The 25,042-nt window shown below is 47.3% G+C and overlaps 1 protein-coding gene across 5 annotated transcripts in view; it reads right to left on the reverse strand.

Moving 5' to 3' along the window:
- Window positions 1-24,167, reverse strand: part of mob2a (MOB kinase activator 2a) — a 51,817-nt gene extending 27,650 nt beyond the window's left edge. Inside the window, exon 1 of one of the 5 annotated variants that reach the window (XM_030367218.1) lies at window positions 23,497-24,167. In XM_030367218.1, coding sequence (XP_030223078.1) covers window positions 23,497-23,513 — 17 coding nt within the window. In that variant the 5' untranslated portion in view covers window positions 23,514-24,167. Of the gene's footprint in view, window positions 1-4,808; window positions 5,857-7,616; window positions 9,039-18,523; window positions 19,164-23,496 lie in introns of those variants that run through there. The other 4 variants (XM_030367212.1, XM_030367213.1, XM_030367216.1 and 1 more) reach the window with 4 other exon arrangements.
- Window positions 24,168-25,042: the final 875 nt, after the last annotated feature.

The following is a 25,042-nucleotide window of genomic DNA, read 5'->3' on the forward strand; positions in this document are numbered from 1 at the left end:
CCTTGAGGTTATATTACAGAGATTTGCGAGTGGCGCCATATGTCTATAAGAGTTGCACTGTCATGCATATTCATTTAGCTATTTTCAACAGCCTGGCAAGAACACTACCATCTTGAAGCAAGAGATGTTCGTAACGGAAAGGAGACCTACGCAGATGACAAGACAAGAGCACCATTATATACGTGGGTACATGAGTATGCACCTGTCTAATGTATTGCTGACTCTTCGGAATCTATAAGGTGGAGGTGAGATTAGTGCAAGGGCAGCTCTTCTTCAAGCTACTGAGCAGGCAACACACACACACACAAACCCTTAGACCAAACACCAGGAGACATCTTCTGTGATGAAAAATGTATCTTTAGATTTATACTTTACTTTCCAGCAGTAGTGCTGGAAGATTTTAAATACTTAAGATTGTATATCTGTATGAGACCTATGTGGGTGGGATCTATTTAGAAATGATTTACTTGTAGAAAGTCATTTCGACCTGAGTCCATCTGGAGCCACTGTGTGTACACTTCAGCTTATGCTTCAGTGAAGCCTCAGATTATCTACACCAGGAAGTCTGGACCGGTCTTCGTGCCTCATTTGTCAGGGTGGGGCAGCAGACATGAGCAAACAGCTACAACAACTGGAAAGGGGAATTGTGACGATGAAATCGATTATTTCAGTTCTATTTTCCTTTTCTAAAAAGGGAGGGTGTGTTTATTTTTTAAATAAACCGCCTAGCTGTTATGAACGAGGTCTGACTGCAGTTCTCAGATCAAAATTTGGAGCTGGTCTCGTCAGGAGGTCCTCAGTTGTGTAGGTTTATATACCGTTGTGTGTTTTACTTGTCTTTTTTTTTTTAATCCTTTCTACCCTTTTGATAGACTCAGTGGGTCCTTGTGGATACATGGTCATGGTCACATGTTGGAACCTGTTAGACCAATTGTAGTGTCTTGTTTCCAGGCAGGTTTTCTGTTAGCCCCCATAGGATCCCCTGTGATTGAGTTTAATTTTTAAACACAATAGAATGTCCTGGGTCTATGCCTCTTGGTCAAACACACCAACAGCCACTACATTTACTTCTTTAGAAAGACTGAAAACAAACAAAGAACGTTCAATATTGACACCACACACAAGCTCTGCATGCAAATAGATTGTATTTACCCGTACCACGTCTTACCCATAGGTCACGTTTTACTAGATCCTCCTTGTTCCTTTCAGCCCCCATTATCCTGGCTTGTTTAAGTGACACACAGCCACATAAGACTTGGTATCAGCACAGAAAAGGCAAAGCTGGTTTTTTTTGGGTGGAAAGTTGTGTCCTTATTGTACTGAAAGAAACAGCTGCACCTGGCCCTTGGCCAGGCTGGCCCAAAATAGCATAATGAGTAACACATGGCCTCTTCACTATTAAAACACTAAAACACAGAAACTGATTCACTAGAATCTACCAGAACACACACACACACACACACACACACACACACACACACACACACACACACACACACACACACACACACACACACACACACACACACACACACACACACACACTTGGACGCAGATTGAACATTATCTGGTACGTCCATTTACATCAGAAAGGTTAATCAAGATGCTTGCCCTCTGTTCCAACCAACACCTACACTCAACTAAAGAATGTTGTTGCAAGCCAGCAATCAACAGCAGCTAATGCACACTGGCCAGTTGTTGGCGTTTGATGGGGACACCTAAGGTGCATGGGTTTCCTTTTGGCCAATTGGCATATTGCCCTTTAATTGTATATTGTACACAATGTACTTTGGAGTAGCTAGAGTTCACGGTGTTTCTGGCTTGGAAGGGCAAGTCAAGACAATAAACTACTTTACTTCAATAAACAGCCCTCTGACTGAATATACTCCATAGAGGGCCAGTACTGAACAACACTACTAAACCTCAAGAGCCACTTAAGGCTCTCATAAGTGGAGGTCGATGATGACTGGTTCAGATGGGTGTGTCTCTCAAACACACATCAATCAACCAAATACCATCACTGCCAAGCAAGCTGATTGGTCGAAAGGGACACATTGGAAGAGGAAGTGCTAAAAATAGAACTGACAAACCATTTCTCTCTTAACGAGCCCATAAGGCCTCAGTGATTTGGCCAATGCCAGCTTCCCTGAGGATAATTACAAGAAAAACAGTAGTGACGCATGTCCTCCCATTCATACGGCCGCCGTTCCACAACCAATAAGCTACGGGCACACATATGGGGTTCAGCAGGTACGTCACTCCACCCCAAACAAGGGGATAGATTGTTCCGTAAAAGGGGAACATTGAATTTTGAAACAGGGTACCCGAAGTGCATCGAGTTAGGGCTGCCTAATCTAATCCAGATGTGTGTGGGTGTGTGTGTGTGTGCGTGAGTTAGGGTTATATATAGGATTTATGGAGCTGCTGCTGAAGTAGACCCATGCTGGTTAACCTCAGGCCCACATGTGAGGCCGGACCAGGCAGAGCGCTACTAGCGTGGGGACAGCCAGGCTGGTTAGCCTAACCCTAACCCATCCGCCCTCTTTCCCTCCAGGACAACAGCCCTCTATGCAACGCTAGAATGGCTTTCCGATAATACCGTTATTTTTCTTTGGCCACCTTGAACTGATTAAAAAGTAACAAAATAATTGTTTGAAAGGTTATCCACTCAAGGCCAACGAAAACAGAAAGAGGAGAGAGCAAAGTCCGAGGGTCACCCTCCCACATAAACAGTCCCGCTAACCTCAGGACAGAACACAGTGTCCAAACAAACAGCCCTGCCCCGCCAGGCAGGCTGACCAAGTGTACTCTGGGGGGGGGGGGGGGGGAGCAGATGAGTCTGTGTGATGATGTTTCTGCTAGAGATGCACCGATTGCAAAATTCTTGGCCGATACCGATTTCCGGTTTTTAAGGAGGTCTGACCTGCCAAAACCGGTTTTTCCGATACCGATTTTCTAAGAAATAATTATAATCATATAATATGTTGATAGGTTTTCAATGTAGTGAGTCCCCGGGACCCACAGGTGGCGAGTTGGGTGGGTCCCTGAGAAATTCAATGGGTCCCGACTCCCCAGTTTAAAAAATGTGTTTCTTTTTTATTATTATTCTATTTCTTAAATGAAATTAATAGTGTTAAACTCAATACATGAAATTGTCATCTGAAAAGCGCAGCCATTTGTATGTGGTGAGCCACTGCTTCAGAAAAGTTCGCTTTTTTTGGGAGGAACATGTAGAAGGTTGAGGCAATTCTTCTGCAGTGGGCTCATCAGGCTCAGTAGAGGGGGAGGCAGAAGTAGGTACAGGCAATGTTGAGGTACTCTCTCTAGGCTGATCAGAGTCAGGGAGGAGTGCAGAGGTAGTGGGGACAGAAAATGCAGCTGCAATAGTTTGCTGACCTGCAATAGGTTTCATCTTTTTCTTTGGTGGTATTTTTGCGTTCTCTCTTCTCTGCCTGTTTCTCGAGAAAAACGGGATCTCGTTGGAAGCGCGATGTATGCGCAGGCGCCGTTTGGGCATAACAATACGTAGGCTGCCGTTCAATGTAGTTTTCATCACCACCACCGGATTATGTTTCATTTATTTCATTACAGCACGTCCCCTAAACGTTACAACATAATCGACACGAATGAGCACAGCATCGAGCAGTGGAAACGTGGGTTTATTTACTATGAAGTTTGTATTTTTAATTGTTGAAATGAAATCAGCGGTGACGAGCTAGTTGTTTTGGTAGCGGCTAAATTAGCATGTCGCGATACTTTGAACAGGGGATCACGTCTGCGCCGAGTAGATGCGCAGAGGGTTGAAACAGTGCTTGTCTGGTCTGCTCACAAGAAGGTTTCTTTGGCCAGTTACTGTGATTAAACACGAGTTGTTTAATGTTCACAATGTATCGTTTTTCATGGGGAAAATTAGATGCGTCCCCGGGACGCATGGATAGTGAGTTTAGTGCGTCCTTTCAGATTTGAATGCGTCAGGGACGCAGGACGCGTACCTAGCAACATGATCCCCCACGGCTTATTTTTGACTTGCAAGCATTACAAACAGCGTGTTTTGGGTCGTCCTGGCACACAGTGAAATAAGTCCAAATCAGCGACATGTTTTTCTTCCCGCGCTCTGGGCGCCTTGAGCTGCTACGCACCGCGCATGCGGGTGAGTTTGATCGGCCGAAAACCGGAAATTACGACAGTGACCGGCAGGTCACCGATTGTGGCCGATTGGATACAAAACCGGCTTTTTTAATCGGCGGCCGGTTGATCGGTGCATCTCTAGTTTCTGCCCCTCGCCCACCTCAAGGTCAGTCAGTTCATTCAGTGTCTCCTCTAGATCAATGCCCACTTCCTTGACAACAGGCCGTCGGAGAGTCTCTCTCCCCCTCTCACCGTCTCGCTCCCTGTGTCCCTCTTTCGTCCTCGCTCTCTCGGCTGTTAAACTCTAAAAGATGGAGCTTCTATCTCGTCAAACAAGGGTGTACCGATTACCGAACCTAACCCGCCAAAGTTGCAATGTCCTAAAAGTCATCCTCGTAACCGCAGCGCAATTTAATAAGCAATGGTTGACTTTGTGGGAGGGGGGTTGTTACACAGCAGGATTAAACCAAATATTGACAGGAACCGCTACTGTAGAGGCAAGTGTCCACAGAGGATAGAACACATAACTAACAAGCCAACATAAAAACGAGAACGACAAACATTAACACACACAGTGTGTGTGTGTGTGTGTGTGTGTGTGTGTGTGTGTGTGTGTGTGTGTGTGTGTGTGTGTGTGTGTGTGTGTGTGTGTGTGTGTGTGTGTGTGTGTGTGCCTATACCTATAGAAGAAGCAGTCACAGCACACTAAGACCCCCATCCAGCCCACCGTAGGTCCAGCTAGACCGAGGAGAGGGTCTCAACGTAGGCCGGTCTCCCTCCTCTCCCTCGCTCTGCTCCTCAGTCTCTCTCCGTGCAGCAGCCTGACTGGCCTACAGGGGTAGGGGTCCAGCGGCAGGCATAGCACCTCACAAGGTCGCCCCCCCGGCAGGCAGGGGCCCAGAGCTCGGCGGCGTCTTCGGGACTTTAGCGCAGGTCAGCGTGACATCACTGCGGCACGTGGCCAGCGATGCAGCCCCGGCGCGCGCACGCAGTATCCCGCCGCTACAGAGCCTGCAAGATCGGCCGCTCAACAAACCGGGAGCGCCTCGCTCCGACGATCCCGCTGCCTTCCAAATACTGCACTGCCCACCTCGCTGCTACATTCTCACACTCACTCCCTCGCTCTCTCTTCCCCCCCCTCTGACTTCCTCTCTCGCCCCGCTTGGAAGGCGGGAAGATTAACTTGGCAAACAAGGTCCCATAAACAAACTGCTGACTGTATGGCAGCACAGTCTCGACTGCAGAGGAGCGGGAGCGAGACAGACACGGAGACCGAGGGAGGGAGAGACAGGAAGCATTCCCGGATGGATAGAATCTCTGCAATCTGTATACATCCCAAACGACGACCTAGCGTCCCCCCTCTCCAGCCCCCAGACCAACAAATCAAAACACACGCCCAGAGCGTCTGCTCTTATCTCTGCCCGAGCCTCTTTAGACCCTCTGCCTGCACACGGACTGCTCAAAATGGGGATTTTAAGGTTTGTTTTTAAACTGACTGCAAATAGTTAACTGGAACAGTAAACATTGGGGGACCACTGGACACGTGACGACCCGTGTGCTGCAGCGACCGCACACGCACAACTGCATTGACTGTTCATTCACAGAGAGGAGGTATAGGTGTGGGAGGGGCATAGGCTTAGACACACCTCTAGGACACGAGCCAATCACTGCGGAGCGTTACAGGACATTGCTGTAGCAAAGCGAGCCGGTCATCATTTGAAGGGCATGCTCATACCCTCTCTCTCCCTGTCATACGCACACCCCCCCCCCCCCCCCCAGGGGAAATGAAGAACGTAAGCATACAGTGCCTGCAGTGTGAGTGTGTGTGTATAAAAACTGAATTTGCAGAAATAGAAAGACGCCTTACAAAAAAACTAAATGTCAGCTTGTCTCCTCCGTTTCCCTCCCCATAGCATAAACACAGTTCACCTTAACAAACTACCCCAGGGCAAACAACTGCAACGGCCAACAGAGAGGTTAAACACTCGCCGCAAGGATGGTGCAGGGAAGCTTCCGTCCTCATGATTTGGTACAACAACACACACACGGATAGCAAGTAGTAACCAGAGACGCTTCTGGGGCCAGCCCAGTATAGATCCCTGTGGTTGAGGACATCGGTCTATATGTCTCTCTCTCTCTCTCTCTCTCTCTCTCCCCCCCCCCTGCGTCCTGGAGGAGGAGGAGGAGGAGGAGGAGGAGGAGGAGGAGGAGGAGGAGGAGGAGGAGAGACTGTGCTGAAGCAGCAGCTTCAGTGTGGTGCATGACGTCACCCCTTTCATCAGCAGCCGACTCACTGAATGAGGCTGGCGGAGGGGGGCTCTCTCATTCAGGAGAGGGACCTCTGCTCTCACCATCAAACTACATGATCATCATTATTCTCACCATTATTGTAACCTGACACATTGCGTTATGCAGGGATGGGCATTCATGCTGTACATTGTGTACAAAATGTCAGGTAAGCACACATATTACATGCACAAGAAAGTGGATTCCTTTGGGTGTTGCATATGATCCCCACCCAACTGTGTAAGAGGTGTGCGCGCGCGTGCGTGCGTGTGTGTCTGAAATCCATGTGCCATGATAACACACACGTGTGTGTGTGTGTGTGTGCGTGTGTGTCTGAAATCCATGTGCCATGACAACAAGACCGACTGGGGAAGGAGAGGTAGAGAGATGATGAAGGGAAACAGCCATTATACATCGAAAATCTAAAACCCTTCCTTCAATCACCCTGCATCAAAAGCCCAAACTCACTACGAGTCCAGCACATCCAACAGCGGGTGTGCTCCGTTTTTAGAAGAAGTATAAATAAGTATTTTTTTATGAAAACCTCACTCCTAGAGATAACAGACAGACAGAGAGAGACACAGACCGAGACAGAGAGTGAACTTGGGGGGGGGGGGGGGGGTAAAGAGACACAACTCGTGACAGGGTTTATAAACCCACACATGAATAGAGCCTGTTGCAATCATGTCAACAGGCACACTGCCATACAACACAACGCTACATCACCCATGAGGCGATGCGAGACACAGACACAGACACACACACACACACACACACACACACACGAAAAAGTTGCTAGGTGATGGCCATGGGGAGGGGTATTTCTAGGAGGCATCCTTGGAGGGGGGTGTAATATCATCATGACTTTCTTTCTCTCAACGGAAGGAAAACAAAGGAGAGACCCGAGCTAGAAAGACCGGTTTCTCCCGATTTGCACTAAACCAACTTCCCGTAGTCCCCCCCATTACAAGAGCATTGGCAATGTTAATGATAGGCAAAACAGCTTGATCGGTATCCATGTAAAAAGATCTGCACGTTACACAAATCACGCGGATTCATCCATTGTCTAAGCCTCAGAATGGAACACTTCCAACACACACACACACACACACACACACGCTTTCAGCTCTACTCCTCCCGCTCTCCCCCCGATATGGAAAAGATAAAGTTATTGGCGTGCCTGTAAAAAATATCCATCTTACCTATTTAACGTATAGGAGCCATTCCTTTTAAACCTCATCTTGGACGCCAGGAATCGGATAAAGAAATCCAGAATTGACAGTATTCTGATTGTCTTTACGCCTCGAAAACTACCGTTTTTCCGAACGGCCGCAGACCAGAAACAAACGTGGACGTGGGAGTCGAATTGCAGACCACAGATTCGTTGCTGCTTTCTTTCTGTAGCTTCTTCCCAGACCTCCGCCCCTCTCCAGCTCCCCCGGTTTCCGCGGGGCAGGGTTTTGAAGTGAGGGGGACAAGTTCTGAGTTGTGCTTTTGATGCCGAACAAACGTTTCGACTGAAACAAAAAGACACGTTTGTCCATTCAGCGACAGCCGCCTCTACTTCCCGCGTGTTTCCAGAGAGACTTGATTATGGCTAACACCTTCTTTGTGTCTAATACCCATTGACGCCTAACACACTGAGACATACCGGGGGAAAAAACGATTTAGTATTTGTACATTTAACTGAATCCTACATCAGTATATTTCACCGTCAATCACGGATTTTTTTTAACTGTCGTTCAATTTAGAAAGGAACGGACGAAAAATACATCGCAATCTGCAAAACAATCAAGACTCACGTGAGCCCGGTCTTATCCCATTACCGAGGCGAGGGAAAACAGGCTCTCGTGTTTCACGCCGGTGTTCTACGTACAGCAGCTATACATTTATCTCCATATGCTCAACGGAAAGCACTGAACAGTCTCAGCAGCTCCGACACTTGTCAACGGCCGAAGGGTGAGAGAGATTTGAAGCTAAGAATAGGACCGAGGATCCATTAATGCAATTTAAATCCTGTTTAGCGTTTCCAAGCCATGCCAGGTAGTGCTCAGTGCTGGTGTTTCTACAGGCTTCGGACAGCAGCCCTTCAGACTGTTTTCTGATGGAATGCACGGACGGCATGATGACCGAACATTTAGACTTCCATCATGTTACTAATGGTTTTGCGTCCACAGTTCCCCCTCCACCAGGAAGACAAAGGAATGTAAAAAATGAAAAAGAAAGAAGCTTGCGATTGTGAGAAATTATTATAAGAGCACCAAACCAAATTCCTTTAGTGTAATTGTGGACCTGTATGATATGGGAGTGCACTTTACCCCTCCGCATCTAATGCTGAGACTAATTGAAATTATTTAGGGGTATAGGATATATCATTCACTTAAAGGGGTACCTCTAAATGTGATTATTTTGCCCCTGGGGTAGACAATGATCTATGTGCTTGTGGTGTGTGTGGCCGTTAGGTTATGGATCTGTCGTGGGCTGTGTAGTTCTGGTCATGGTGAAACAAAGAGAAGCCTGGCTCACTGCAGCCTTATGGTCAAATCAGTGCACGCGTCGCAGTGCTGCATGTCGCAGGGCTGGGGCTCCAACACACACACACACACACACACACACACACACACACACACACACACACACACACACACACACACACACACACACACACACACACACACACACACACACACACACACACACAGTCCACCGCCCACTGGCTCCAAGGCAGCTCATCAGCATTAGTAGCCCATAGCCCAGGAAGTGCTGATCAATCAGCTTGATCGAGTGCTGCAGTCACTCCCACACTGCGGTTACGTAACACTTTTCAGTCAGGAGAAGAGGGGAGGAAAGGGGGAGTCGGGGAGGGGAGGAGGACAGAGAGGAGAGGAGAAGGAATGAGGTGGAGACGGCGAGGGAGGACCGTGGCTGTGAAGGGGGAACATGGAATTCAAATGAGGGGCCAGAGAGGAGGAGGAGGGTGAGTGGATTGATACTGGGGAGTGTTGGATAGGAGGCAAGGAGACGGGAAGAGGAGGAAGGAGAATATGGAAGGATAAAGAAGAGGACTGCACCATTTTCCCCCCACAGATGCTCTCCGCAGGCCTGCCGTCTGCCTTGCTCCATCTTGGGTGCGAGTTGAATAACGCGAGTGTGTGCGCAGTGCACGCAGGCAATCCCCCGGCCCAGAGCAGCCAATACATGCATCATCTGTTGCATAAAAAGTGATTTACTTTTTCATCCATCACAAGGCTACGCTCCTCCCCAGTGGTGTGTGTGTGTGTGGGGGGGGGGGGGGTCATATTACCACCCTTCATCACTGCCCTCATCATCCCAGCAACATGCCACATGGCCGTGGTCCAAGTTAGCCGGGAAAGACAACGGTAGCAAGAAAGTAAAAAAAACAACTGGATGAATAAATAAAACACTAATGCATTGCTATGACAACAGTTGTGGAAATCCCACGCAAAACAAATGAATACTGTGCTGTGAGTTATTCCTCGTCTCCCTCCCCCTGGCGACACCCCTTGGGCTGTGGGCCTGATGGAGGGAGAGAGAGAGAGAGGGAGAAAAGCCTCCAGAGGAACAGGCAGCCTTGGCTGCTGTGCATTGAGGACTGGCCCCCTGGCCCCCTGGCCCCCTCCTCTCCCCGCCTCTGCATAGGGTTTCCAGGAATACACTGCACAGAGCCATGCTTGGCCCGCAACCCATTAGCAACCAGAACACACACACACACACACACCCGTGTCAAGGGAAGCGGTACATCAGTGGTTGTTTGGGAGAAGGAACTTGTGGCTCTAGGATATAATGCTTTGTTATGAGCCAGCCATGTTGGACGGCGGAGAGGTGATTCGGAAAGAGAACGCGCGCGCACACACGCACACACACACACACACACACACACACACACACACACACACACACAGCTGAAGTAGTTTATGAGATCTGATGAGTGTCTGGGTGTGTGAAAGAGTCTACTGTAAGCCAGAAGGACGCAAGGAGTCTGTTTGTCTGTGACATACACTCTGGTCCCTACGGAGACAACAGCACCATAACTAGTCTTTAACTGCTGCCTCCCAGGCCAGTATATCTTACTGTCTGGATTTTTAGTCCGTTCATAATATTCTTATGCTTTCTGCCTTTCTGCCTGTCTATCTTTGTCGCTATCCCTCAGCCTCCCTGAATGTAGGTAATCTCGCCTGGGTTGAAAAGTTGATCCTGCAAGGAAAGAGAAGCCTGCTGGATGATAACCAAAGCCTGGCTTCGATATTACGCTCCACCCTGGCTTCACATTACTGACCACTTCACGGAACCGCTTACGGAATCAGCTGCAGATGCACTGCAGACAGATCCATGGCAAAGTGTTCCTGAGCTCTGGATCTGCACTGATACATCTACATATCCCACTGCCCTGAAGAAAGGGAGTAGAGAGGAAATGAGATGGAACTAAACCTATCGGGGGGATCGGATCGCCACCCATCCCGTTAGGACAAACATCAGAAGGGAAGGGCCCAGTTAGCATCTGAGTGGATGGGCCTGAGTGGATATTAGGCTTCAACAGTCGATGTTGAGAAAGCATAGTATTGAGCTGTAGGCCGAGGTGCCTGTTTGCCCTAAACGGGGAAGGGTATGTTGTGTCCTTCTAGGGTGCGGTGGCGCCACCTGCTGTCGGACAAACAAACTGCATTGTTCTTAGGATCACCACAAGGGGGCGATACGGCGTGGTTTGTGAAGCATTTGAAAACAAGGGCGAACAAAGTGTGATTGGTTACCAAAGTAGCAAGGTGTGGCAGTTACGCACCTACGGACTGGGCCTTCAAAGGAAATGAGGCAAGTATAGAGCATGACGATTAAATACTCACTAAGTAAGAAAGGAGGGAAACCTATACAAGGAGTAAGAGATGGACGATGAAGGTTTGATTAACACCCTAAACCTTCGGAATCTTAACCAGTACACCTGAAACTCGGCGGGACTGGTAACAGTGGACTGGTTGCAGACTGGCCTGCATCCAGTGGTGATGTGGTCAGGTGATGAATGGACTGGTTTGATCCCATTTAGATGGGAGGGCCTGCCAGCCTCAGTAACACAATACAGAGATCTGATTTCATGCAAAATTTTTGAGTAAGCTTTTCTCGTGCTTTTGCCACTCCCTCCATCTGTGCCCTTTTCATTTATTCCAAAAACAACCTTAAAATTGATACCCTCTCTTTTCTCTAAAGGCACCATCAAGCACAAGCATACACAGAATGACATATGGTCAAATAACTACTTAACAAGAATAGAGGTCAGACTGAAATGCAAGTGACCCCTGTGTAAGGTTAATAAGCTCGGGCAGGTGTTAGAAACAAGGTGCAGGAGGACTTCATGGCCCTCACTGGAAGTGTGAGCAAAACGACTTCACAGCACGTACTGAAACTTTGTGCTGAAGGACTACCAGCCACGTGGTGCAACATCTTTCAAAGTTAAACAGGAGGTGAGAGCGATAAAAACGTAGGAAGGATGTGCTTTGATTGTTCAAGATCGCAATGCCGGAAAAGTACTGACTAAGTACTGTTGCTTGGTTATTCACACCCACGCAGATATCACAGGTGTCGGGTTTAGAGGAAGACATCTTACATTTGAATGTCGGCCTAAAAAAGAGGTCCTTTTTAGTGGTTTTATTTTTAGGCATGTTTTGTTAAATACGATAAACCGTGCATTCATGCGGTGTACTCTTCAGACTGCTGCCGCAGCCGGGCGTGATTCAAAAGATGGCTTTGGCAGGCTGGTTGAACCGGAATGGCTGAGGACATCCTCTACAAGGAAGGGTGGGGAGGCCGGTGTTCTGACTGAACGAGTTTATCCAATGGAGGTAGGAAGCATATGGAATGGGAAGGACACACAGAGTAGTACAAAAAACATCCAACTAAAATGTAACCTCTGAATTAAACAATAGACGGATGTCCCGGGTGACAGGGCGGCTGGTTCTAAATGTGTTAGTTGTGGTGTGTCTGACTAACACACACTAACACACACAAACACACACAAACACACACACACCACCACAAAAACTTGTAAATGCAGTGGCAAAACATTCAAGGATTTCAGCCGCTGAGAAGCCATGCTATGCCTGGAGGATGGTGCCCGATTAAACACAATAAATATGATCGATATGAATGTGTAATTTATAGAATACATGAGTATTATAGAACTATGGACAACATGGGTTTGCATGAAGAACAGATCTTTATCAATGAAAATTGTCCACTTAAAAGTTGGTTGGTTGAACTTTCATGCCTGCCATTTCAGACTTGCTGACACAATCCCAAAAAATAAATTATATTATAATAAATTATCTTGAAGAGGAAGTTGGGGTTAATGAACCTCATGCAAATAAAAATGCAAAAAAAGAAAGAAAAGAAAAGCTATAAAACGGGTCCCTAATGTGAGAAGCGGGGCAGAAAAAGAAAGAGAAGCACATTTTCACGTCAAGCCTTAACGTGTGAGAGCAGGAAATGAAGAGGCATGGCGTGGCCTCTGGAAGCCTCGTGAGGAGGAGCTTCATTAAAATATGCCAGTGGGACATGAAGAGTGAGGTCACGCTACGGTGGCCTTAATGTCCAGCAGCCCTGCTAAAAATAACCAACGCTCGTCTGCGTCAGCCCCACCACGCACGTGATGGGTGTGTGTCTGTGCGTGTGCTTTATATTGATATGTTGAACCATTCACTATTACCAAGTGGAAATGAGAACAGGAGAGCGTTGAGGGCTATCACTGTTAGTGTCAGCATATAACTCATGTTTTGAGTCCCATCCTATACTAGAGCTGCGATGATCAGAGAGCACGCTATGACAAGATGTGATGTGTTTGCGTGTGGGGAAGGAGCGAACGGGACCCCTCTCTCTCTCTCTCTCTCTCTCGATGAGATCATCAAAATACCCCTGACCTACTGTTCTTCAATCGGGAGAAACGGATGTTGGGAGTGTCTCAAACACACAATCTTGGGGCAGCTAACGGATGTCCACCATCGAAGGGGAGTTTGCACACATATAGCCTGTGCACAGTCACACATAGATTTTCTATTTCCATCACCCAAATCCTGCCTTTGAAGGGTCAAGAGGCTACAGTAACCTAAATACAAGCATCCTGTCATCTCCGGCGACTTCCTACATAGGATTGATCTAGAAAATAAGAAACTAGAACCGCTCAGATCCCAAACACAATAATCAGAGTCGTCTTTTAAGGTGTTTATTATTATTATGCGTGTTGGTTGGGGTGCCTTGTATTTAGAAACATAATTCTCTCCGTCAGTCTCTACTGTACTCAATCGTATGTGGGAAAATGTCATGCCGTCGTAACCGGAGAAAGTGATGAGTGTATAACAGACGGAGGAGAACAGAAGCAGGCGAGCTCGGCCGGGGAGAGAGAGAGACGAGAGGCGAACAGAGATGAGGAGTTAAAGAGGAGCTCCCTGACCGGCCTTGTTTCAGCCCTCTCTGATTGGAACCCCACTCTGCCGGCCAGGCTGCCGTCCCCCAGCGGGGACAGTGGGGACCCGTTAGGCGCTCCTGCTGTAGTCGCGTCTGGTTGGCTGAACGGAGCGACATTGATGTCACTATTGTAAGGTGATGTCCCTTTGAGCCAATCGTAGCCCACCATGTTGGCTCCTAACCTTCATCTGTTTTGGTGTCCCTTCATGTCATGAATCTCCGAGCAGAATAGAATTAGCGATGCGTCACTTCCTCTAATGGTAGATGTGGTACTGTCGTGTGTCGTGTGTGAGCGGAACTGTTTTGTACGTTAAGAATTGAATCAAAACTAAAAGGGTTTTTCAGATAGAGGCAGACGAGAGAAAAGGTGTAAAGCAGAGTGTACCCCATTGGGAATGTGTGATGGCGTGGGGCGCACTATAATCCCTTTAATGCCATTTTCCGGTCCCTCACAATGAGGGTTTTGTAGGTTGCACATAACAGTCCTGGGCCTTGATATACTTGTCATCTCAATGACATTTATGTAACCGGACACCAAGGATCGGAACACAGACCTGGCATGGAGACTAGACACCTGAATGCGTACTCTGTAGCCAGATATGGGCCAGGATGACTTGTTCCAGCTAAAGATTATACATCCTGGTGCAATGGATTGGTTTCAAGTGCGAAGTGTACCGTTATGTTTGGTTCAATTTGTTGCCAGTAACATCAGGTCGTGCGATGTTGGGTAAGTATAGCGTAGGTAAGCAGGGTTCCCTTAGTTTCATGATCGACATTTACAACGTTGTGCCGCTCTAATATCAAATGATAAGAGTGAACTGACGGTTGTGCTGGAGGAGGACAGGGCGTGAACTAAGGTTAAAACAACGTCCCTAAAGAGGAAGGGGAGGAGATATAGACGGCAAAAACAGAGAAAGCAAGAAAGGGAAGCGACTCGCGAGTGTGAGAACTGGATGTGAAAGAGAAGCCCCGTTAAACGGTGAGCACCGTCAGGACAGGGCAGGGGTCATCATCACTAGAGGCCAAGTCATCCCATTTCTCTCCGTCCGCTATCTCAGCTAGCCTCATTTAACCGAGCTACAGCCTCAGATAAATCAGCCTCACACTCCCCCCTCCTGTAATCTGCAGCGGGCCGCATCGCGAGGCGAACCCTGGGTGATAAACGGCCACCCGGCCGATCGGAAGGGGCTCTCAGAGATGGGCCTTAGCACCGGGACGGTATGGTCCCACTTCTGCTCTCTTTAGCGGCCACGGTCTAGCTACTGAGAGCCCCACCCCGATCCACTCCACCTCCATCCTAAACACCCTCACTGCCACCAACGGCACCTCCACCACAACACAGCAATCATCCACCAATACCACTACTACCACTCCTACTACCACTACCGACCTGTACCACTAGTGATCAACGGTAATAACATCTCCCTTACTGAGAAGTTAGGCCATCCCAAATATAAGGCCATCCCAAAGTAATCATGAAGAATTTGTATTTCCTCAAATATGAAATGTGTTTTAATTTCGGCCCTGGGCTGGTTTCTACATAAATTGGTGGTACTACGAGAACAGCCCGATTCGGCCTGACCAAACTCCATCTGCCGCTGCCTCTCTTCCTCCTCTAGACCAAACAGGAAGTGTGTCATACTGCAGACTGGTTGGAGGAGACGCATGAACAATATGGGGGCGGGGTTGCAGAGTGCCAGGGCCTAATTATGCAGGCCCAGCTCAGTTTCTGTCCAGTCTTACAGCAAGTCTAATCTGACCCCGTTTCCTGCCTCTGTATATCCTACTGTATCTGTTCTGTAAACGTGGACACATGCCTTCCTCCGTCCTGTCTGGACACTTCATGTACAACACCACGAAATCCTTTAAGATACAACACTGCATTAGGTAGTTCTTACTCCCACAGTTCCGCTCCTGTCGATTCCTTGCGCTTCTATCGACCATCAGCAATGACACAGGCACTGAATCAAGTCTGTTAAGCCATCCCACTGATCTTGCAAACATATTACATGCCTATTAGGGATCGCACATTCGCACAAGTTAGTACAGGAAGAACCTGCCCACTGGGGAAGACGAGATAAAGGACAGAGGATCAGAACAAAGCAGAGGAAGGGAGTGGATAGAAGTTAGAAATCAGGTTTTGCTCTATTCAGACTGCCTAAGGTGCTGGACACACAGTGTGTGTGTGTGTGTGTGTGTGTGTGTGTGTGTGTGTGTGTGTGTGTGTGTGTGTGTGTGTGTGTGTGTGTGTGTGTGTGTGTGTGTGTGTGTGTGTGTGTGTGTGTGTGTGTGTGTGTGTGTGTGTGTGTTTTGCCTAGCCTTGCCTGATCGTGCAATGCTTCGCTCTGTAATCCAATTACAGCTCAGCCCAGTCTCCAGCCAAGGGCTCTGGCCAAGGGCACAGCTTAGCTAGCTGTGCTAGCAGTAACGCTATCTGTGCTAATTCTAGCCATTCACCACATCTCTGCATCTCTGCCATATCCTCAGGCACCGATTGGTCTTTATATGGTGCGAAAAGTAGGTCAAAAAATGAATAACCAAAAGATGCCATCTCTTTAATGAACCGCGTAACAGAAGTTTCACAGGTGTAATCGGACAAAATTAAAACAAGTAAATGAATTAGAGGTGAAAACATTGCTAGGAAGATGTTAAAGGAATGGTCAGCATACGTTTCAATCTGTATGGGACATAAAACAATGATTAGAACTTAACAAAAACTGGTACAAGGCTCTTCTGGGGATGGTGGTATCCTGATATGGTGCCCTGATATGTGGCCAATGTGAATAGACCTAATCAATTAGGCCTGTTCCGAATACAATGTTTTTCCTTATTCTGGCCTCCTTGCAGTCCCAAATTCTCAATAAAAAATCAAGCATGTAGTTGGAGGGACTACATGCTTCTCGGTAGCTGGTGTAATGCGACTTAAAATTATTGGTTTCACTGATACATGTAGTAGTTTAGCTCATGACCTCAAACTTAAAGTTCAGCTAGCCAGCAGGTCAACACATGTTGAAGATACAACACTGATTCTGATTGGCTGGTGCCTCACATCATCCTGAAACCAGGGGCGCAAAGGTATGTTGACACAACCTTGACTTAACTAGACAGAACTTGTTACTTTACTGTAGGAGATTTACCACATCCGTTAACTCAAAACAGGCAAACTGCCTGATTCAGATACACAGTAGTGCATGGGTTGACATTCAAGTTTGTTTTTCTTTTTACCGTATATACCCAGTCCGCAGCTGTTGTGTAGCGGGGTCTTCATGCATACACATGTCATCATGAGCCGCAAAATCAGTCACCTCTCTGTCACCTCTACATGTTCCTCTGGGCCACAACACGCAATCTCCTGCTCGCACGATGCTCCCCCCCTGAACATCCATCCACTGTCTGTGCTTCTCCTTCTGCAGAACACACCATTCCAGAGGATGCTGGTCCATGGGGCTTAGACACACCTGTACCCCTGCGATTTGTGCCATCGTTGGCTGGAGCCTTGGGTTCCCTGGGACGAAATAAACACAAATGAAAGCGTAACACAACGAGTCTGTGTAACAGGCCTTCGAGGGAGGCTTGCGTGTGACATAGGACTGGGAAGAAGACCAAGTGTGTGTGTGTGTGCGTGCGTGCACATATGTGTGTGTGTATGTGTGCGGGCAAACATGTATGCGTGCGTGTGGCGAATCAGATTCATTGACCGTGGGGCTACTGCAGGGTGCTTATGTGGGGGAGCGAAGCCTAAACGGGGGTTTAGGCCGTTGCAATGATTTTAGCCGAGCTAGCATGAGTCTACCCCCCCCCCCACCCCCCCTACCCTCCATTGGAATATGATAGGCTTTGACAGCACAGCGGCTGGGCTACAGTGTGGAGCTGCTACTGAGCTTCTCAAACTGACCGGGTGGAATCGCACAGTCCATGTTGAATCACTGCTCCTGATTTACACACATTTGAATAAGCAATGAGCGAGAGAGAGAGGGAGAGGGAGAGAGCGAGAGAGAGAGGGAGAGGGAGAGGGAGAGAGTGAGAGAGAGAGGGAGAGGGAGAGGGAGAGGGAGAGAGCGAGAGCGAGATAATGTTAAGTCAGTCATATGACTTCTCTGGCCGTCTGGCAGTCCTTCTCTCGCTCTCCCACTCCCCGTCTCTGTGGGCAGTGCCAGATCTGGCCCTTACAAAAGAGTAAACACATTCCCAGCATGGGACCGCTCGTTGTCTGCCAAGCAAAACACGCAGAACACCGAAACATGCAAGGAAACGACTGACACAGATAAAGCAGCCAGATAAAAGGATCAAAATAGAAGTACTTGTTAAATTTAGATAACTTGCACCACTGTGAAATGTTTTTTTCTGAAGCAGCCCTTTATCTGCTGTCTGCTGCTTTGAGTCGGACTGTCAGAACATAGACCCCAGGGCCAAGACAATCTTCAAACATGCTTCCAGTCTGAAAACCTGTGGACCTGCATTCAGTTGCACATAGGCAGTGGCACCTGTCCGTATACTTGCACGTCACCCCACATGGGGTACGATTGCACACCAACGCCAGCTTCCTGGCTGCGGTACTAAATTATATATTTCATTCTGCAAAACTCCACCTGAGTGTTTCTTCTAAAGAGCAGACAGCTCGGGGCTGACCTCAGAAACAGACCTCACCAACACAGTGTCTGGTGACCAAGGATCAGGGTTGACTGGAACATTCCTCCTTGCTTTGCTGTCGGAGGGAGGATGGGAGAAAACCTCCACGATGACGACAGACACAAACATCTATGCGTCTGTTGCTACCAGGGCACGGCCAGGGCGTGTAGACGAAAGGCTGGCAGAGCCTCAGCAGGCGATACGTAGTCGACACAGAGTCACGCTGGCCTGTGTGATACCAGGGCATCACGCTGGGTTCTTTGTTACATGACAGGGTCTGCCGCTGCCAGATAATATACCAAAGCCGGGCTCCTCTCGAAATAAAGTCCCAGCCCGAAAGAGAAGCGCCGCTGTTCAGCAGCCGAGCCAGCCATCTAAGGAGGGAACATCTTTGTAGTTGTTCCGCCTTGCTTTCTCAACATTTGTTTTGGTTTCCGTCTGCTCTGCCTTTGACAACACTGTCAGTATGATGCCGGCTTCATGGAGGGAAATAGCACCGCTTGGATAGTTGCACTCGCTATCCCTTACTCTGACGCAGCAGATTTGTCCTATTATAAACCCAATTGCCCCTATCGCAGAGCTGAGCTGTACTGGGAAACGCAATTTCTCGAGGATTCATTGCACTGCTCTACTTCCACCTACGGCTGGGCGACTTTGGGATGGATGTTAGATAGCCCCCCGCTGTTTACCGTTGGCCCAAAGGGGAGGCAAGCTGGACTCTGCCCTCTGCCCAGCCGAGCCACACAGCCCAGACATCAGCCGAGCACACAGATGCCCCTCCTAAACCGTTTGGAGTGAGAGCAAGATAGAGCGGCTGAGACAGACAAAGAGACAAAGATTTATGTTTGGTTAATTTATGTAAAGAAGATTAAGATTAACATTAGTGATAGATAGGTAGTAGGTCCATGGCAAACTGGTCCTTTCAGCAGCAAAGGGAAAACTAGGCTCATCATGACTAGCCAGCTAACCTAAAAATGTGCAATATAGTTTCATTACCAAGTTGCATTTTGCAATAAAGTTCCACCAAATTGCAGCTATATTAGCCCCAACCTGCTATTATTAAACCTATAACCATGAACAATCTTCAACACCATCTGATAGGTTTTAATGTTTCTGCAGCCATTCTTTATCCAACACGGTCTACTGAGACTCTAACCAGATACACACACACATCAGCATCTCTGCTGGATAAAACCTATTATAAACCGGTACATCAAGTCTGATCAGTTGGAGCATCTTGCATTTGTGGAGTACATGGATTCCATCCTCCTCTCACAAAATAGGTTCATGTTGTCCAAACATACTGGGACCTCTAGCTTGAGGAACTGCAGCCTAGTAAACCCCTTTGCCTGGCCTTCGTTTGGCCTGTAGTTGTAAATAACAAAAGTAATGGCAAACATAACATATTTATGTTTTTCTTATAGTTTGATTTGTTAACAAGGCCTTCTCGTTAACAACCTTCATGCAAACTCTTGCTTCAGAGTCAGACTAATGCCAATAACCCAGAAACCAGGGGCCAGCCAAACACAAATAACAAAGCCAAGCTAGACGTGGTAGATACTGCATTCTAGAACTTGTACTTCTTGGAACCATCGGCTGCAACAGAGGGGAGGAGCCAGAGAGGTGTACCTGAGCTGACATCGCGTGTGCATGTTTGTGTGCAGTGCCGTGGCAGAGATGTAAATACGGTTGAATCAGGACGTGGCTGTTTAGAGACTCCCCGCCCCACCATATCTTTCGGAAATACATATTGAGTCATAGACCACGAATAGAGGCACAAACAGAATTAAAACAGGCACGTGTGACAGAAGCACACTGAACTCAGCCTTATTCATGGCAGTTCGAGTGGCTGAGGTCACAAAATATAAAATGAATTTACATAAACAATATGGTAGAGCTCTCAAAAATCCACAGCATCCAATTCAGGCACTGGACAAATTGTGTGACCATTTACCGTGTCTCATCATCTTCAGTAAAGAAACCATTTATCTAGTCACAGGCATGAATGAGTTTTGAAGCTAGTGTGGAGCAGAGAGCAAGCTACTGGTGCTGGCATTATAAAAATATACTGCAAGTGTGTTGGGGAGACCGTAACTCCTCTCCAGAACCAATCATCGTGTGCTTGAGGTCCTTTCTCCAGCTGTTGAAGTCAAAGAGGACGGGGCACCCGGCAGCCTGAACACCATCCATCCTCATGGCCATCGCGGCTGGGTTCACGAGGCTTAGCCCCCAGCGGAGCCGGGAAGCCTGAAGCTCCCTGCACTTAGTTGTCCCTCCTTCCGTTCGTTTGGCTCCCTCTCTCGCCCTCCCCCTTGCTCTCCTCCACTCTCTTCTCTTCTGCATTGCTGATCCATCGCTCAAAAGTGCAAGGATTAAACATCTGTCAAGCCAGCCCGTTTCTATCCAGCAGGAAAAGACAGATTGAGGCACCACGCATCACATTGTCCTAACTATGCCCCCCCCCCCCCCCTGCCCCCCCTCTCTCAACTGTGATGTAACATCCTGTCTGACTCTGGACAGATGAGGTCAGATGGATGCATCATGCTGGTCGAAGGAAAAAATAAAGACCACTAAACGGACATCCTCCATCTTCCTCAGAACACACACAGACACAGACACTATGCAAAGTATTCAACATCATGACTTCCAGGCAGCACTACCTTGAAGTGAACTGAAACAAGTTTCATGTGACTGGCCTTCATCTCTCTTCCCCATCAGAATGAAAGACATGGCCCATTCATCCCTTTAGTTGGGCTCACCAGTCTCTCATTAAACCTCATTTCTCCCTTTTTCATCCCTTCCCCTTCTTTCTGGTAATCTCCCCATCCAATATTATCCCCACACATACACCAAAATTACGCAAACCAGCTGACTTTGCATACACGCATGCTGTTTGTTCAATCATATCTATCTTAGTCATGGGCCGAGCAGGTCAAGCTGATATTTTGGTCCCTAAACCTAGGAATAGTTACCCTTTGCATTCCAACGTCATGAATATGCCGTACACATCAATTACTAACAGATGTATTACTTAAATACAGTAAGTAGTAGTTTATTATAATGTAATGATAACTGTATTTTTTTCAAATGCCATGAGACGCAGTAGTATTGGGACACAGAATTGTTAATCTCAAGCTTATCTATAGTTTGGTACTTTCCTTGTATGTATAGTATGTAAATTCGATCTTACAGCATGTGCCTAAAAATAACCTCTGACACCTTTCTTCAAGAGCGTGAACCTATTCGCAGTACTCGTGACATTTGCTAACCCCCATGGAGTGAATCAGACTGGTAAACTGGCAAGAAAGACACAGATTGGTAGGACTGTCTGGCACTGCCATTTCTCTTTGACCTCAGTGTGTCTCCAAATGAGATGGTAGTCAGATATGATTGTGTGCTCGGAGACTTCCTTTGAACGCATGACTGTGTGTCTGTAGGGCTGTGTATCTGTGCGTTTATATTAAGACATAGACATACAGAGACGTTAGACCGCAGCATTTGATGCACGCCACATTCAATTGCTTTCAGTTCCTCTATCCATGAAGTGTGACACTGAGCAAAACAGTTTAGATTGGCAAGCAACAACTGTTGGGTAAAAAAGAAAAAAGCCAGCAACAAAGAAAGAGGAATGTCACAAGAAAAATGCAGATTGAATAATAATAATCAGCATACTAATAATAATTAGGGAACAAGTTAGGGCTGCTGCTGCCACACATTTCAGCCTGAGCCTTATAGTAGCTGTCTGGTAATCATGCCCCTAGCCAAAATATCAGCTGTGCAACCCCCTCCCCCCCACCCCCCATCAAAAGACCTACACCCTGCTTCTGTCAGACAGCAAGATAAACAGTCAGTCAAGTGAAGGGCCTGTCAACAACACACCTTACAGGAAGACCAACAGAAAACGTGAAACGGAAGAGTGCACTGTCAATATGTATAAGATGCAAATAAAACCAGTGTTGTGTTTACTAAAGAATAACTACTGAGGTTTGGAAGGGGATAACAAGTAGGCCTTCATGGGTTCTCTTGCTGTGACCATTTGTTTGTGTCAAGTGCATTTGGTTATCAGTCTTTATCTGGTAGCAGATAAAATGTACTAACAAATAGAAAAACACTCAATAACAAGGGAATTGATGGCAGCAAGTTTCAATGACTAGTTTCATGTAAATCAACTTGCATCATATAGCATTTAATCAAAAACAAATGTAGGAATTAATATTGTAAGTGAACCTCCCCTCAAGTTTTGCAATCCACAAACATTTGCCTGTTAAATAAGACACCTAATACTATTATGCTTCTTGGTTTCTCTGTTAGTGACTTCTATGACGTTGGATATAACTTGACTATTTTCAATTATACCCCTGTGTCATGAGCTCCTTAGGGGTCTTGGTTGTCTGCATAGGGCTTGTGTAACAAGCAGGATTAGCATGACTGCTATGGCCGGAGTGCACGCAGTGAAATCGACAAGCAAAGGTGCGTCTCGTAAAAAGGAAACAAGCAATGGATAGCGCCGTTAGCATGATTGACTGGTGGCTAACGTTAGCTGTCTGCTGCATAAATCATTACTACAAGCTTCACATTATTGGTCAGCTAAATAACCTTGGCATATATATTTTCCGACTTATATCTCTTATAACCTTAAATGACATTGTTGGCAGGCTGGTAGGACGCCAAATAGATGCCCAAGATATCAGCTGGTGGTGGTCGGTTAATATCAGGTTGCGTTTACCAGAGTAAAACGAGACCGCTGCCAGTTATGCTAGCTCAGTTCAGTGAGGCTAGGCTAAAGCTAGGCAACAGGCTACCCATCACATATACTTTGACACATTTATTTTGCAACATACGACAACACAGCACATTTCGCCTGCGTTCAATTGGTTTTATAGACGGTGTCAAAACAGACGTTTCGCAACCTGCACCAAACCGACTGCGCGGCTGAGCTGTCAGGAGAGCTGTCGTAAGCTAGCTAGCCGAGATAGCTGTACTCACCCCATTAACCAATCCATGGTGGTGATAGCAAGCCTAGTGCAACGTTTCTTGGCAGGGGATTAATTCTTCAAGAGCTGGACCCCTACTTTATCCAGCCACTGCCCAGGCACTAGTCCTGGCTGGACCCAGATCCTGTCGCTACCGGCCCGGTCTCTCCCGCCGCTTGCCAGAAGTCGGCGGTCAAATCAAATGTGGAAACTTGTTGTGATGTCCTTGTTTTGATTCCAGTCCAGCGTTGGGGTAGTAGGGTGGCAACCACACAGTCTGTTGTTAATGTTTGTGCCTTTCGCCTGAGAAGAGCATCGGACGACTTGGCAAATGGAATATGTGCTCAGGAGTAAAGCGCAAGTCAACGGTCTTGGTAACGGTCCACTTTCTGGTCAGCGTGGTACCCGTGTGTGTGTGTGTGTGTGTGAGTGTGAGCGTGTGTGTGAGAGAGTGTGTGTGTGTGTGTGTGTGTGTGTGTGTGTGTGTGTGTGTGTGTGTGTGATGTGTGATGTGTGATGTGCGGTGTCTCTCCGTCGGTGTGTCGGGTGTCCTGCCTCGTCCCACAGTAGCGACGAATGAGTTGAGCCCTGGGATGCGGCTGAACAAGCCCCGGTACCCTCTGTCATGTATCCTTGTATGGCTACTAGCGTGTTAGCTGCTAAGCCACCACAGCTACTGCTTTCTGAACAAGTCTAGAATGAAGTCCGGAAGTAAACACACGCACGCACGCCCGCACGCACACGCGCGCACGCACGCACTCACACACACGCACGCACGCACACACTACCAGACTCTATCACGCTCGTAAAACACACGACGCGCAGAAATGGGTGAATATTGATAAAATGGATACAGTCAACTTAGACCTTTTTTAAAGTGATGACGAAAACATACTATTACCGATCTACCATTTCGAGAAATGATTGCTAATAGAAACAGGCCTAATGTCATGTTTATCTGCAAATGAACATTGCTTTTGAATGCAGACGCACCTAGATTTGGAAAGATTGCTGCACATGCTGCTTATTTGCGGCTATTGTTTTAATTCAGAAAGATCTGTGTAGGCTTACTGTCAGCAAAATTGGACTTTGTGCTTGGAGTGTGCGTAGTTGCGTCGGTTACTGACTCGCTCATGTTTTCTTCCACACCCAATAAACTGGAGCTGGAAACGATGAATGGCCAGTAGGTGCATGTTAGTCAACTGAGATGATCTTTTATGAGAATGTTTTTCCTGAACCAGTAAAGTTCCAACTGTCTGTAGGCTACCTTTAGCATTTCCTCGAGAATACAATTTAAAATATGCGAATTAGTATTTTCCGTGTGCGTCAAACGCGTCGGTTAATACTTGTGAATGGATTTGGAAACGTGAATCATCGGAAAGCAGAAATTGGAATAACCTTGGCCTGACCCCTATACCAACCTCTAAAACCCACATTTAGCTTATACCGATAGATATGTGTGTACCAATAAAATACAAAAGACAGAGACAGACAACTCCAGTTTGCTATGAAGTGATTAATATAGCCTTCTGGGGCTATTGACAAATAGCCGTTGAGCT

Source organism: Gadus morhua, chromosome 9 (genome assembly GCF_902167405.1).
Source record: "Gadus morhua chromosome 9, gadMor3.0, whole genome shotgun sequence".
NCBI classification, from domain to species: Eukaryota; Metazoa; Chordata; class Actinopteri; order Gadiformes; family Gadidae; genus Gadus; species Gadus morhua.